Source organism: Bombina bombina, chromosome 9 (genome assembly GCF_027579735.1).
Source record: "Bombina bombina isolate aBomBom1 chromosome 9, aBomBom1.pri, whole genome shotgun sequence".
Lineage (NCBI taxonomy): Eukaryota > Metazoa > Chordata > Amphibia > Anura > Bombinatoridae > Bombina > Bombina bombina.
The window spans coordinates 154,876,197-154,893,690 of record NC_069507.1 but is presented as its reverse complement, the minus strand read 5'-3'; the positions used below and the strand labels follow the sequence as shown (position 1 = coordinate 154,893,690).

Sequence of the window (17,494 nt, the reverse complement as noted above, 5' to 3'; positions counted from 1 at the left end):
GAGAGAAAGGTTACGTATCGAACAAGCAGAATTGAACCAGCCAGAATCGCTGCGGCTATATCCTGTCAAATCTAATTAGATGCAAAATCTTTGTCTTGGCTGCTTATCCTAAGAAAATATACTTCATTTGAGGGTAAAGGCTTCTACTCCATTGGTTATTATGATATAGCAAAGTATTTGGCATTATAAATATACAGATGAGAGGCCGTGTAAGTGTAGTTCAACTTGTGTTAAAGGGACATAATACCATATGCTAAATCATTGGAAAGTGATGCAGCATAACTGTAAAAAACTGACAAGAAAATATCCCTGAACATCTCTATGTAAAAAAGAAGATATTTTAACTCAAAATATCTTCAACTCTCAATAGCAATTGTTCTGTGAACAGTAATGCTTCAGCTACTGTCAGCTGCATGCTCAAAAGAACAGCAGATCAGCTGCTTCATTAGTACTGATTTCATACTTTGATTTATTGCAATATCATGAGATTTCAATGAAATCACGCAAGATTTCCTTAAAGGAACTTTAAACTGTTGTGCACAACTCCACAAGAAAAGTAACTTCTTACTATGTTATTGCATTTCATCCTGTTCTACTGTTTTAATAGCTTAAAGTTGCCAGATACCGAAGCTCCGCCTCTTCATACTGTGCTCCGCCATCTTGAAGCTCAAGTATTCTCATAGTCTGTGACAGAATCAGTGTATAGTTACATATCAATGAGGTTGTCAACTTTTTGACAGCTTTATAAAGTGCTTCAGGTTAGGGTGCATGATACAAAGCAGGAGCTGTAGATTTTTGTAGTAGCTGCATTGAGATATATATATATATATATTTTTTTTTAATTGAATGATTTTTAAAATATTTTTTGTGTACCTGTAAAAGTGTGTAAAAAATGGAAAAATGTAAAGCTCACACAATGTATCATGCACACTAAATCCAATCAAATGATACAGCTGTTAAAAAGTGAGCAATATTAGTGAACCGTGAATGTGCACTGCTTCTGTCACAGGCTCGGAGAATACTTGAGCACCAAGATGGCAGCGCCCAGTATGAAGAGGCGGAGCTTCAGTATCTGGCGCCTTTAATCTATTAAAACAGGAAAACTGATTTAAAAAGAGCAGCAGGAACAGGATGAAATTTAATAACATAGCAAGTAGTTACTATTCTTTTGTAGTTGTGCACAGCAGTTTATTGTCCCTTTAAATTGAGGAGGGAAATAACATGACTGCGCCTAAACATGCCAGAAGCACACTCCCTTGCAAGTCCTGGGACTAGCATCCTGATTTGCTGCTTAAAGTCCCTTTACAATGGTATGTGGCTACAGAGGAAATTATATATCTTCCTTTTCTAGATAGAAATATCTTCCTTTTCTAGATAGAGATGTTCAGATAATATTTTCTAGTTGGCCATGCTGCATCATTTTCAACTTTTGGTTATTATGACTTGGTCATATTATATCTTTTCAATCATATTTCATTTTTGTGCTGCCATTGGCCTCTATTTAACAAGCTCCAAATGGAGCTTGATGGCCCCTGTTTCTGGCGAGTCTTCAGACTCGCCAGAAACAACAGGTATGAAGCAGCGGTCACAAAGACCGCTGCTCCATAACCTGTCCGCCTGCTCTGAGCAGGCGGACAGACATCGCCGGAAATCAACCCGATCGAGTACGATCGGATTGATTGACACCCCCCTGCTGGCGGCCTATTGGCCGCGAGTCTGCAGGGGGCGGCGTTGCTCCAGCAGCTCTTGTGAGCTGCTGGTGCAATGCTAAATATGGCGAGCGTATTGTTCGCCGTATTCAGCGAGGTCTGTTGGACCTGATCCGCACTGTCGGATCAGGTCCAACAGACCTTGATAACTTGGGGCCATAGACACTGGGAAATCTGCTGCCCCATATCATATTGCTAATATTTGCCTCACAAGTGAATGCCAGGGATGCATAACCCCTACTTTATACCTCCCAACCGTCCCTTATCTTGTGGGGTGTCCCACATTTAAAGGACTGCAGAGCCACGCCCACATAGGGGCCAATTTATCAAGCTCCATATGGAGCTTGATTTGGATAGCATAGCAGTTTGAAGGAATTGGGCCTTAAATTATCCCTGAAAATGTGTTGCTGCCCCACCTCTCAAATCCTGCTGCCCTAGGCACATACGTAATTGGTGTAGAACAAAATAGGCCCCTAAGAGTGTGATTTATATGGCTAGTGAGTACGTTTTAGAAAATCTTTTAACCCCTTGAGTGCTAACGACGGCTCAGAGCCGTCGCTAGCACTCAACTACCTTTTTGGTGACCTGGGGGCTCCCACCCGCTCCTACCCCGGCTATCAGGCCTGCATAGTGACAGGCATCGCCGGGGCTTCCCATTACGTGCGGTGACGTCATGCGTAATGACGTGATGACGTCACCGCGCAACTTTATTTAAAATTGACAATACAAAGTATAGGGAAAGGGGGCATGCTGCTTAGAAACCTGTATCTCAGGGATCTGAGCAGCTACAGACCCCCAAGACCCACTATTGGAAAGGTAATCGCCTAACCTTTCCAATGGTATAAGTCTTGGGGATCTGGGGGGGGGGGAGTCAAATTTTTTTTTGTTAAAAATAGTAAAAATCAGAAAAATATTAAATCCAGCTTAGCACTCAAAGGGTTAAAGGTTATTAAAGACACTATAGAGTGCTGGATCAAATACAGCCCCAAGATACTAAAGCAGAACACTTTACAATACAAAGTATGGTTTAAAAAACTTTAATAATGACACCATGTGCTGGTGAATCTTGACAGGCACTGATTACTACTGGAACATGTATTAACTTTCATATTAATCAAGCTAGTACATGAGAGTCATGTCTGGTTTGGGATTTGCAATTAGAGGTACAGATTTTAGTGTTAATAAGTAACATTTTAGAACACTTTTGCATTTTAATAGTATACTGGGACTGTCTTCTGCAGACTTAAAGGAACAGTCAACTCCAAAAATGTTATTGTTTAAAAATATAGATAATCCCTTTATTACCCATTCCTCAGTTTTGCATAAGCAACATAACCAAAAATAAACTTTTTACCTTTGTAATTACCTTGTATTTAAGCATCTTCTGACAGCCCTCTGATAACATGACTTTTTATTTATTATCTATTGACTTGCATTTTAGCCAATTAGTGCAGTGTCATCCACAACCATTTGCGTGCGCTTGTATTACTAAGTTCGGAAGCAATATTTTGCACTCAACTTGTAATCTGGACCTTAGAGGGGAGTGCATGAAATGTATTTACAAAAGCTGCAACACTTCCAACTGATTCAGCTTTTGGGTAACATATCCCTTTACTTATTCTTGCACACTTTTTTGACATTCAATGTATACATCTCTCTGCACTTGAAATTAATAAAATTATATTATTACTTTTTTTTTTAGATTACTAAAAAACAATGTTGCTGGAGTGGAGCTCTTCGACTTGGTTTTACCTCCAAGGATCCCTCGAGGATTAATCCGGACACCTTGCCTAAATATGCTTGTCCTGACCTTGTTTCCCAGAGTGGATTCTGGGCCAAAGCATTGCCAGAAGAGTTTGCAAATGAAGGCAACATCATTGCATTCTGGGTGGATAAGAAAGGTCGAGTATTTTACCGTGTTAATGATTTTGGTGCAATGTTATTCTTCAGTGGAGTTCGGACCACAGAACCTCTTTGGGCTTTAATTGATGTTTATGGACTTACAAGAGGTGTAGAATTGCTAGGTAAGTGACATTTATATAAGTTTTAAGATAACTAAAGTTGCAAATTGAGTATTAAATGGCTATTAAACACTTTGAGATGGTAATATAAAATAATAAATCATATATATATATATATATATATATATATATAATTCTTCCACAAAAGTAGGCACTCACTGGTCTTGTATAAAACATGAAAATTTATTTAATCCATTAAAAAAAGGTTACATGACGTTTCGGTACATTCCTGTACCTTTATCAAATGTGACCGCAATATCAGGAAAAATATTAAAACCAGTAAGTTTTAATATTTTTCCTGATATTGTGGTCACATTTGATAAAGGTACAGGAATGTACCGAAACGTCATGTAACCTTTTTTTAATGGATTAAATAAATGTTCATGTTTTATACAAGACCAGTGAGTGCCTACTTTTGTGGAAGAATTGTGCATCATGGTTGGTAGTGCACCTTGGCTACTGGACTACTTAAGATTGTGCTTTCTCTAAACTTGGATTATATATATATATATATATATATATATATATATATACACTCTACAATATAATTTCATTATTTATTTTGTCACGTTTTCTTGTAATTCCATTCTGAAATTGTGAGCTTTTCAGTTCCTGATAGAAATGGAAATGCAGAACACTGTTATATTGCACACTCTAGGGACCTATTTATAACTGTCCCCGATTGGCCACAGCAGAGAAGGTAACCTAAGTTACAACATGGCAGCTCCCATTGTTTTATAGACACTAAAACTTTACTCTTATTTTCTCAATATTTAAACAGCTAATGAAACTTTAAAAAATGCATCTACATATTATTGATACTAATCTTTTCTTTGAATGCAGAATGCATCATACTGTCTAGCATTTATTGTTAAATGTGCTTTTAAATATTTTTTCTAATCTACAAAGTAACTAGAGTTGCCAACTATTTTTGAAGAAAATAAGAGAGACTGTAGGAATTAGCACACTTTATTTTGCAATTTGATACAATGTGGTACAGAAAAAAAATCTACATAGAAATCATCTTCATTCACACAGCCTAGCTTAAAGGGATAGTCTAGTCAAAATTAAACTTTCATGGTTCAGATAGAACATGCAATTTTAAGCAACTTTCTAATTTATTCCTATCATCAGTTTTTCTTCGTTCTCTTGGTATCTTTATTTAAAAAAACTGGAAAGTAAGCTTAGGAGCCGGCCCATTTTTGGTTCAGCACCTGGGTACCGCTTGGTGATTGGATGGCTACATTTAGACACTAATCAGCAAGCGCTACCCAGGTTCTGAACCAAAAATGGGCCGGCTTCTAAGATACCAAGAGAACGAAGAAAAATCGATAATTGGAGTAAATTAGAAAGTTGCTTAAAATCGCATGCTCTATCTGAATCATGAAAGTTTAATTTTGACTAGACTATCCCTTTAAAAAGACATGAATAACAATGTATTTTGTGATTCAGACACAGCATGCAATTTTAAACAATGTTTCAATTTACTTCTATTATCAAATTTTCTTCAAGTATGATCAGGAGTGTGCACGTGTCCGCACAACATATGGCAGCAGTTTTGTTATACATTTTCAAGAACACTAGATGGCAGCACTTTTCCCTGCCATGTAGTACTCTAGACGTGCATAATACCTAAAAATTGCATAATCTTTCACAATCACAAAATATTTTTTTTCATGTCTTTTTAAGCTAGGCTGTGTGAAGTTTTGTACCAAACTTTATCAAATTGTAAAATAAAGTTGTTTTTTTTTTTTGTTTTTTTTATTTCGTATCCACTGTATAATTTGTTGATTTCCTATGTGAAGCAGGAATGTAAAGCTTAGGAGCTGGACCATTTTTGGTTCAGAACCTGGGTTACGCTTGCTTATTGGTGGCTAACTGTAGCCCCCAATAAGCAAGTGCTATCCAGGGTGCTGAACCTAAATCGATCTGGTCCTAAGCGTTACATTCATGCACTTTAAATAAAGATAGCAAGAGAACGAAGAAAAAATTGTAATAGGAGTAAATTAGAAAGTTGCTTAAAATTGCATTTTCTATCTGAATCATTAAAGGAAAAAAATGGGTTTAGTATCCCTTTGATGCAGAGTGGAAGGAAGTAAATTGATAAAAGGAAGTAAATGTAATAAGTAAATTAAAAAGTCTCTTAAATGCATGTTATATGTTAACAATGATAGTTTAATTTTGTTTTTCATGTCCCTTTAAATATAGTTTTAAAAATCTGCTTTAAACAATATGCACTGACAGATCTAGATTACAAACAAATAGAAGCAGCAGAATATTTAAAGGGACAGTCTACACCAGAATATTTATTGTTTTAAAAGATAGATAATCCCTTTATTACCCATTCCCTAGTTTTGCATAACCAACACCGATATAATAATACACATTTTACCTCTGTAATTACCTTGTATCTAAGCCTCTGCAAACTGCCCCTTACTTCAGTTCTTTTGACAGACTTGCATTTTAGCCAATCAATGTGGGCTCCTAGGAACTACACGTGTATGAGCACAGTGTTGTCTATATGAAACACATGAACTAACACCCCCTAGTGGTGAAAAACTGTAAAAATGCCCTGAGCTAAGAGGCGGCCTTCAAGGGCTTAGAAATTAGCATATGAACCTCCTAGATTTAGCTTTCAACTAAGAATAACAAGAGAACAAAGCAAAATTGTTGATAGAAGTAAATTGGATTTTTTTTTTAAATTGCATGCCCTATCTGAATAATGAAAGTTTGTTTTGGACTAGACTGTCCCTTTAACAGCACAGTTTTCAGATTCCTTATTTGGCTTTCTTACTTTAGCTGTACATTAATATGCTGGTAACAGGCCATAAAGCAAACAATACATGGTCTACTCATCAAGCACTTTGGCACAGAGATGAAACATTCATTTGGCCAACTAATGTGCAGCGGGACTCTGACAACAAAGGGGTTAAGCTGGCAGTTTGTTTGCATCCATAGTGACTCTCACAAAGAAGGAACCAGCTGCAACTAACAAAGATCCAGCACTTTTATTCTACTGGTTGAAAGCCATAAATTGTTTTATGAAACGTTTAGTAAAATGTCCAAGCAGAAAAAATCAACTCATAATATACAAAAATGCTGGTTTGGTGAAACAGAATGCATGTTGTGAAATATGTTACTAATTACACAACTAAATATCCACTGTGTATATAGTAAAACTTCTTTATTATGATATGTATGTTAAATGTAGTCACTTTCACTAAGAACAGGTGTTTTTGAAAGATTAAATTTTTTCCAGGTCTATATCTGTTATATGGGCTGAAGATTTCACATAATACAGACGTTAAAAAAATATTGAGGGTGTTAAAAAATGTTTTATTTAATGGGGTGCAGTAATTAAAAAAAATACAAGCTATCTAAGTCATTATATGATTTCCGGTTGATTTCCGGCGATGTCTGTCCGCCGCCTAAGAGCAGGCGGACAGGTTATGGAGCAGCGGTCTTTAGACCGCTGCTTCATAACTTGTATTTCTGGCGATCCTGAAGGCTCGCCAGAAACACGGGACATCAAGCTCATACGGAGCTTGATAAATAGGCCCCTTTATAACTTTTTTTTGCAATATTTATTTTGAATATTTTTTGTTAGATAATATTATTATGAGTGTAAGTGTACTTTGTAATGTATTTTTGATGTGTTTTTATGAGACTTTTTGTTTCGCGAAACAGTTAACCAGAGCTCAGAGGACACGGAAATCATTCTAAAGTTAATTGCGATTGTGCTCAATCGATCGCGTTTACTTTCAACTCGTAATACCAGTGGTAAACCTGACAAGTACAAACACCCGCGATAAACCCCTTATCGAGAACACACAAAGGTTTGCGCTACACTCGTAATCTGGCCTGAAGAGTTTTACGATTCTAAAAACTGGAAGTGCACACAGCAGGCTTTGCATGCCTAACCATTGGCACATATCTGTTCCTAATTGGAATTTGCACGGGGATTAGATAAGAAAGTGCAAAACAATGCAAGTTTTGCCATCAAAATGATAGTGGCTAGCTATGTTTACTCCAGTAATAGGTCCAAATGGGCTCCTCTGAATAAAGCAAGTAGTGGTAGAGTTTGGTCATTGAAAACTATTGCAGCAAACAAGGTGTTAATATGTTTAAAACATTTTCACACTCACATAGTATGTTCTTTAATTGTTAGACTGCAGACAAATCTTGTCTGTTATGTCACTTTAACCTTACAGTCCTAGTTACACAAGGACAACATACATTAATTACACAGTCTAACCCTCTTCCTGTCTCATCCGAGACAAAATGATGGATATCCAGTGAAAGATGGTGGAAATGAGTGTAAATAAGACTCTTGTTTTATATAAGTACAAGAACAATTGAAATAACCCTATACTTTTTCTATATAATAGTGTCCAGGAGGAAGATGTTGGACTCAATTCAGAAAAGTAGGAAGAAGCCGGTTTCCTATATAAACATGCAATATTGATGCGTTGACATTTTAAAGCTGTCCTAAGCTTGGAATGAATGAAGGATAAGTGGTATTAAAAGCTTGTCTTATATAAAAACATTCATTAATAATATTGAGTTTTATACACACATCATATATTTTGTATTTCCACCAGACAGAGGCTTCATCTCATGATGTTACTGTGTATTTGCTTTTTGTCATTAAAGCAGCTAAAACATTCAAGTTCAGACATGGGCCAGGTTTAGGGAAATACTATAAATAATCTTTTTTTTTCAGCTCAATTATATTTAAGCAGATGTGAAAAGCATACATTTCCCTTACGCCCTGATAACCAATAATGCACCGTATGTTATTGCATTTTACTAACACAAAAGCTATGTCATGGAAACGCAAAAGTGTTTTTCAGTCTTCTATTTGAATGGAATCCAGTTTAAAGGTAAAGAAAGTTAACCCCTTAAGGACTACAGCACTTTTCTATTTTCTGACCGTTTGGGACCAGGGCTATTTTTACATTTCTGCGGTGTTTGTGTTTAGCTGTAATTTTCCTCTTACTCATTTACTGTACCCACACATATTATATACTGGGGGGGTTTCCTCATATCTTATAATTTACCATAAATAAAATATAAGGAAAAAATGGAAAAAACACACTTTTTCTAACTTTCACCCCCAAACTCTGTTACACATTTACATTACAACCACCAAAAACACCCATGCTAAATAGTTTCTAAATTTTTTCCTGAGTTTAGAAATACCCAATGTTTACATGTTCTTTGCTTTTTTGCAAGTTATAGGGCAATAAGTACAAGTAGCACTTTGCTATTTCCAAACCATTTATTTTTTTCAAAATTATTGATAGTTACAATGGAACACTGATATCTCTCAGGAATCCCCGAATATCCCTTGACATGTATATATTTTTTTTAGCAGACAACCCAAAGTATTGATCTAGGCCCATTTTGGTATATTTCATCTCACCATTTCACTGCCAAATGCGATCAAATTAAAAAAATTGTTTACTTTTTCACAAACTTTGTCACAAACTTTAGGTTTCTCACTAAAAATTATTTACAAACAACTTGTGCAATTATGGCACAAATGGTTGTAAATGCTTCTCTGGGATCCCCTTTGTTCAGAAATAGCAGAGATTTATGGCTGGGGCATTACTTTTTGGTAATTAAAAGGCCACTAAATGCCGCTGCGCACCACACTTGTATTAGGCTGAGCAGTGAAGGGGTTAATTAGGTAGCTTGTAGGGAGCTTGTTGGGTTAATTTTAGCTTTAGGGTAGTGTAGTAGACAACCCAAAGTATTGATCTAGGCCCATTTTGATATATTTCATGCCACCATTTCACCGCCAAATTCGATCAAATAAAAAAAATCGTTAACTTTTTCACTAACTTTAGGTTTCTCACTAAAATTATTTACAAACAGCTTGTGCAATTATGGCACACATGGTTGTAAATGCTTCACTGGGATCCCCTTTGTTCAGAAGAAGCAGACATCTATGGCTTTGGCTTTGGCACAGAGTGGCTCTCTCTGCATCGGTGTGCAAAAAAGGTTTTGCAGTGATGCCTCAATATCGAGGTATCACGGCAATACCTTGAAAGCGGCTGGAAGCAATCAGGATGGCTTCCAGACGCTTAAAACCCCCAACGACGTACAGGGTACGTCCTTGGTCTTTAAAGACCAGTTTTTGTATGATGTACCCTGTAGGACATGTGTCATTAAGGGGTTAAAGGGATGTGAAACTCAAACATTCTTTATTCATGATTCAGAAAGAGCCTAGCATTTTAAAAAGGTTTTTCAATTTACTTCTTTTATCAAATTCTCTTTGTTCTCATTGTATTGTTTGCTGAAAAGGATACCTAGGTAGGTGGCTTGCACATTTGCAGCACTCTGGAAGCAAAGGTTTTATGCAAAACTGCTGCTATATAGTGCTCCAGAGATGTACACGCTCCTGAGCCTCCTTCCCTACCTACAAATTATACCAAGAGAACAAAGTCAATTTGGTAATAAAAATTAATTGGAAAGTTTTTGTAATATTTTATACTCAGTCTAAATTATGAAAGACAACTTTTGAGTTTCATGTCCCTTTAATTTATATAAAAAACTCCAAAGATGCATTGGGCTATCTTTACGGGGGCATGAAAGTCAAAATTAAACTTTCAAGATTCAGATAGATTCATTTTTTTAAGAAATATATTTGTTAACTTCTTTTATTAAATTTACCTTTTCCCTTGGTATCCTTTGTTGCACGCCTTGCAGTTGAGAGCATACTGAGGTAGGCTCATGTACGTGTGTCTTAGGCAGTATATGTTTAAAGGGACAGTCTAGTCCAAAATAAACTTTCATGATTCAGATAGAGCATGTAATTTTAAACAATTTTCCAATTTACACCAATTTTGCTTTGTTTTCTTGGTATTCTTAGTTGAACGCTTAACCTAGGAGGTTCATATGCTAATTTCTTAGACCTTGAAGGCCACCTCTTTTCAGAATGCATTTTAACAGTTTGTCACCACTAGAGGGTGTTAGTTCATGTGTTTCATATAGATAACACTGTGCTCATGCACGTGAAGTTATCTGGGAGCCAGCACTAATTGGCTAAACTGCAAGTCTGTCAAAAGAACTGAAATAAAGAGGCAGTTTGCAGAGGCTTAAATACAAGATAATCACAGAGGTAAAAAGTATATAAACATAACTGTGTTGGTTATGCAAAACTGGGGAATGGGTAATAAAGGGATTATCTATCTTTTAAAACAATAAAAATTCTGGTGTAGACTGTCGCTTTAACATTGTTACAAACACTGGTCTATAGTCAAGAAAACCTGCTCTTGAAACAAAATTTATTTTTTTCCGGTGCAAAAAATCCCACAAAACTTGCCTCAACATCACAACTTAAAAATTTCGGAGCTCAAAAACATTTATACCTGACCCTCATCACATCCGTGAATTTGAGTCACTCTCTGTTATAATCAGGGAAGCAGCATCTATATCTTAAAAACGCTAATAGAGCCTGAGTTTTTTATTAAAAATAGACAAAATACTAATAAAGTTTTTCCGACTAGTGACAGAAACTATTCCCATGATACATCTCTTTGTCCATGACCTGCTCTTTTTCTGTACTGTAGACTATTTTGTATAAACATGTGTAGAATATGTACTGTTCTTTTCCATTGCTAGGGATATACATTATGGCCCACGCACATTGTTCCCTGTAAGATCCAATGCATCTGCTCTTTTCTGGTTTACACCAGTTAAAAATCTCATAAAAATATTTGCAATACTTACATTACGTGCAGAACAATAATTCCATCTGCCGTGTTGGCAAAACAGAGATGACATTTTCAATAATGTTACTAGTCATCCATTACTCTAATCATAACACAGGTTTTTGCATTAAAATAATGGTTAAAAAAGAGGAAAAATAAAAGAATTTGAACTAAAATCCCAAATATTTTAATTTTTATATAAAGGGACAGTCTACACTAAAATTGTTATTTTTTTAAAAGATAGATAACGTCTTTACTACCCATTCCCCAGCTTTGCACAACCAACGTTGTTATAGTAATATACTTTATATCATTTAAACCTCTATATTCCTACCTGTTTCTAAGCCACTACAGACAGCCTCTTATCACATGCTTTTTTATTTGCTTTTCACAACAGGCAACTGCTAGTTCATGTGGGCCTTGTAGATAACATTGTGTTCACGCCCGAGGAGTTATTTAAGAGTTAGCACAACACAGTACTAAAATCAAGTTAATATATAATAAATAAAAAGTCATGTGATCAGGGGGCTGTCAGAAGGTTCCTAGATACAAGGTAATCACAGAGGTAAAAAGTATATTCATATAACTGTGTTGGTTATGCAAAACTGGAGAATGGGTAATAAAGGGATTATCTATCTTTTAAAACAAAAACAATTCTATTTTGTCCCTTTAAGTGTATTTTTAGTTATAATTAGGCACTATTTATTTATTTATATTTTCAACGACCTATCTAGTTGAGTTGCAAGAGAATGACTGGGTATGACATGTGAGGGGAGGAGCTATATAGCAGCTCTGCTTGGGTAATCCTCTTGCAACTTCCTGTTGGGAAGGAGATATAATCCCATAAGTAATGGATGACCCGTGGACTGAATACACTATAAGAGAAATAAATTTATCAGGTAAGCATAAATTATGTTTTTTAATAAAATAGTAAAAAGAAAGATCTCATGTAAAAATCCATGAATTTATTTAATTAGCTTTATAACCTGATAAGTAAATAAATTATTTATATTTTTTTTATTAAAATTGTTAAAAAGTCTTAAAAAAAAGTCCCATGTAAAAATGCATGATTTTTTTTTATTAGTTACAAGCTGAAAAGTAAATCAGTAAATTTGACTTTTCTTATAAAATATACATTTTATTTAATAAATATTTTGGCAGAATAGGCTTTCCATTTTAAAGGACCTGGAAGTAATTGTATTTATTCATGTTCCATATCAGCAATTAATCACTGCATTACAAAACATCTGCATAATAATAGTGTTTTAAAGCAACTACAACTATTTTGTTAGCAAAATTTACATGTTTTTGAAAACCAAAAACAGTCCAGGAAGACACCTCTTGAAAACATTTATACCTGGTTTTCTTTATTGTGGTAGTCAGGACCAACAGTAAAAAAATCCCCTGCACTGATCTAAGCAATCACTGTGCTGCATGTAGATAGAAAAGCTAGATTACAAATGTAGAATGCATGTTAGCCTCTGCGGTATGGAAAAAAGAACATAGGGAATAAATAGGTGTGTCATTTGAGAAGAATTGGGAAACCTCTTGGAATACCTTATTTGCAATTTTATAATATGTTTAGGTATTATCCTGAGATATAATGTTGCGAAAATAATAGGTTTCTCTGAGCCTTCTGGTAAATAAGTGAGGTAAAACTTCTATTAAAGGGATATTAAACACTAAACAAATGCTACGTAGAATGATGCATTCAAAGAAAATGCGACCATTTACAAGCACAAGATAAATAACCAGCTGGTTATTGCTATCGTGAGCTCAGAGAATGTATTTTCTAAATGTCCCCAACTGGCCCCAAATGTATGAGTTTTTTTTTGTTTTTATTTAAAAAAATTTGCTTTTTTTTTTTTTAAATTAAAACAAACATGTTTTTTAAAATTGAATGCTCTGTCTGAATTAAAGAACAGTTTTGGGTTTTATATCCCTTTAAGGACTTTTATGTCTCTAATTGTTGTGCAGTTTGTTGTGGTGATTGTTACTTTAACTGTTAGTTCTACGTTAGTGAGAAGTTTATTATTAGATAATGAAATTTTGGCAGATCCGAAGGGCTATAAATTGTTTAATTGAACAAAAGTTCACAGTAAAGCAGTTTTTAACTGTTTTATTCGGTTTGCTTTATTTTGTAACCTGGCAGTATGAATATGTTCATCATGCTTCATCACAATTAATCTTAGTAAGACAAACATTTTGTTCCCGCAGTTAAAGATAACAGTTCATATAAATAAATGTTTTAATAAAACAAATAGAATTTCTAAGCTCTTGTTTTTGTGTTATATTTTTTTACATTAGTGGTTTCAGATGAAATTGGCAGATTTATAAATCCTTGTTTTCCAGCTATACACAATGGTATCTTAGAATCCTTGCTTATATTAAAATGATAGTAAATTCTCCCCTATTTGAAATCAGATACGGAATGTTGGTGATATTTTAGATGGAGTTTTATTTATCAGTTGTAACAAAGATGCGCTATAACCTTTTAATATATAATTCAAATCCCTTGCGCTACACCGCCCACTTCAAAAGTCAATTTTTCTGTGAGCTAACGGTTTGAATTGTTCTCCAATCAGCTCTCTAGCTACAACAAAAGTGCCATATGGGGAGAGTGCTGATTGGACAACAATTCAAACCGTTAGCTCACAGAAAAATTGACTTTTGAAGTGGGTGGTGGAGCGCTGGGTATTTGAATTTCATATTTATATTAAAAAGTAAGTTATAGTGCATCTTTGTTACAACTGATAAATTAAACTCCATCTAAATTATCACTAATATTACGGATCTGATTTTAAAAAGGGAAGCGTTTACTATCATTTTAAAGGGATAGTAAACCCCAAAATTCTCTTTTATGATTCAGATAAAACATACAATTTTAAACAACTTTCCAATTTAATTCTATTATGAAATTGTCTTCATTCTCTTGTTATCCATTGCTGAAGGGACAGCATTGCACTACTGACAGGAAGCTGGAAATATCTATTTAGCCAATCACAAGAGACAAATGTATGCAGGCACCAATTAGCAGCAGCTCCCACTAGTGTAGGATATGTGCATATTCATTTTTTAACAAGGGATACTAAGAGAACGAAGCACATTTGAAAATAGAAGTGAATTTAAAAGTGTCTTAACCCTTTGAGTGCTAATGACGGCTCTGAGTCGTCACAGAGTTTCTCACTCTGGTGCTAATGATGGCTCAGAGCCGTCATGAGCACTCTCCCACCTTGAGGGAGATCTGGGGGCTCCTAACTGCTTCTACCCAGGCGATCATGCCTGTAGAGTGACAGGCATCGCCGGGGCTTCACGTAATGCCCAGTGACGTCACGCGTAATTACGTGATGACGTCACCGCGCAACTTTATTTATACTTAACAATGTTAAGTATAGGAGGAGGGGGCATGCTGCTTAGAAGCCTGTATCTCAGGCATCTAAGCAGCTACAGACCCCCAAGACCCACCATTGAAAAGGTAATCGCCTAACCTTTCCAACAGTGTAAGTCTTGGGGGTCTGTAAAAAAAAAAAAAAAAGTAAAAAAAAAAAAAAAAAAAAAATGTCAAAAATAAAAAAATTTAAATAAAATATTAGCACCCAGGTGGGAAATGGCTTAGCAGCCAAAGGGTTAAAATGACATGCTCTATCTGAATCATGCAAATTTAATTTTGACTTTCCTATCCTCTTAAGGTTCTGTATTGACAGGACATCGTAAGTAATTACAGCAGATCACATAGAAAAAATGACAATAAGGTGATTACTTGTTATGCAGGTTTAGTTGTTCATTCAGTCCCATGCCATCTCTGAGCCTTTAGATATAGGTTACTGAAGAAAAAAAAACTGCATTCAAGCACATAAGACAGTCATCATCAATACTGAATTAACATATCACTATGTTATTTACTTTCACATTGCTCCTGAGTTGGTCTGGGAAAACATTACAAATAGCCTGAGATATCTTTTTGCATACTTGCCTAATACGAATATAGGAAACACAGATGTTATAGAATTTTCGAAAGTTGGTGATTCTAATAGACTGGGATAGAATTGAAAAAATTACTAGAGATGAAACTGCTACTTAGTAATATGGTAATTTGTACTGCAAATTCTAATGGATTGGAAGAGACAAAACTAAAATCGACATCAAAGTCAAAATTAAACTTTCAATGTTAAGACAGAGCATGCAATTTTAAAGAGACTTTTCAATTGACTTATATTATTAAACTTTGTTTGCTTTGTATTCTTTGTTGAAAAACTGGGAGGAAAGTTCAGGCGCACCAACATACTACCAGCTAGCTGGCGATCGGTGGCACCAGACTATTCCAAAATCTTTATAAAATAAACGTACAGTGCTCACTTGTGATAAAAAGATCTTTTACTTAAAAAGTAAGGTATATTCTTCTTTCCTTAAGAAAAAATTAAATATAATAGTGAAGTACAGTTTATGGGGCTGAATTATCATTGTGCGGGCGGACATCAGCATACACTGTCGGCATTTTTTATTGCACAATCATTTCTGGTGAAATGCTTGTGCAATACCGCCCCCTGCAGATTCGCAGCCAATCGGCCGGTAGCAGGGGGTGTCAATCAACCCGATCGTATCTGATCTGACTAATTTCTGTCCACTGCCTCAGAGGTGGTGGACGACTTAAGGAGCAGCAGTTCTAAGACCGCTGCTTCTTAACTCCTGTTTCCAGCTGAAATAGCAGCATATGGCTGCATTCGGGGGTTGATAAATCGGCCCCAATATGTGAACAAATACACCCGAAACTGCCAAGGGGCTGCTCATGTATAAATGAGCCTAATCGGCTCTGGAGATGATGCACACCTGGTTTTATATTTCCAGGTACCCTGTATTCATGTGGCAATATTCTGTGTGTTGTATAGAACAAGCATTTATTAAAAACAATTAAAACATATATAAAAAGCCACAATATCGCTCCCCAGGAATAGTCACTCGGGTATCTGACCACTGTATGCTCTCATTGGGCAGCATATTCTGATACTCTAGCAGGATGGAAGTGGATAAGATTGCAGTTCATACCACAAACTCTTCTGCCTTGTGTCCGATATTCTCACCATACCTTTCCTTGTGATGATATTGCGGGGGCGTGGCTATGACATAAAATTCTGATTTACGTTTCGCCATATACATATGACTTTTAAAGGAAGTAATGTACGTTCTCTCCATTTCTCTGTTATAGTCTATGTCCTAATCCTATACTGCCATTTTTGAAGTGGTCATGTTGGAATTCAAATATAATTAATTCCTATTAATCCACCATTGAAAATTGGCAACATCTTTTTACCTGTCTTTTCTTATATTTCCTAGAATTTTAATGTATTTAAGTCTCAGTTTTTAGCATTATATACACAAAGATAGTAATCTATTCAGAATGGTAAATATCATATTTGTGATTATCATCTGAGTCGCGATTTAAGGATTATAAATTGTAAAATTGTACTATATTCTCATATATGTTCAAATTTTTTAAATTATATCCTATGACTTGAGCGAGTATGCTCAAATTTACATTCATTTTAAGCTGTTTGTTTAGTAGTATGTAAAATTTGAACAGTATCTATACTATAATTGCGTTTGTAATGTCCGTCAGCAGTTGCGCACGCATCCTCAATGGAATGTTGGCAGTGCGAGAAGGTGGATTCTTTTACCACCCTGCCATTTTTGGAATCCACCAGGATGCAGTGAAGGCAAACAGAGCATTACAAAAAAAAAACACCGCCCACACGAAATATAACAAAAAAAAAAAGAAACTCCCACACGAAGAATTAACACCTACACTGCAAACCCACACATCGCAAAATAATAAAGTAATTAACCCCTTAATCCCTTAACCGTCAACCACCCACATCACAATAAACCTAATTACCCTATTAACACGTAAACAGTAAAACCCCCACATCGCAATAAACACAATTAACCCCTAAACTGCAAAACCCCCACATGGCAATAAACCTAATTACCCTATTAACCCCTAAACTGCAAAACCCCCACATCACAATAAACATAATTAACCTATTCACCC

At 35.5% G+C, this 17,494-nt stretch overlaps 1 protein-coding gene across 1 annotated transcript in view; it reads left to right on the top strand.

Annotated features, from left to right (window-relative positions):
- NEURL1 (neuralized E3 ubiquitin protein ligase 1) overlaps nt 1-17,494 on the top strand; it is a 245,146-nt gene that overhangs the window by 92,276 nt on the left and 135,376 nt on the right. The window contains exon 3 of the mRNA XM_053692440.1: nt 3,412-3,733. Coding sequence (XP_053548415.1) covers nt 3,412-3,733 — 322 coding nt within the window. The remainder of the gene's footprint in view (nt 1-3,411; nt 3,734-17,494) is intronic.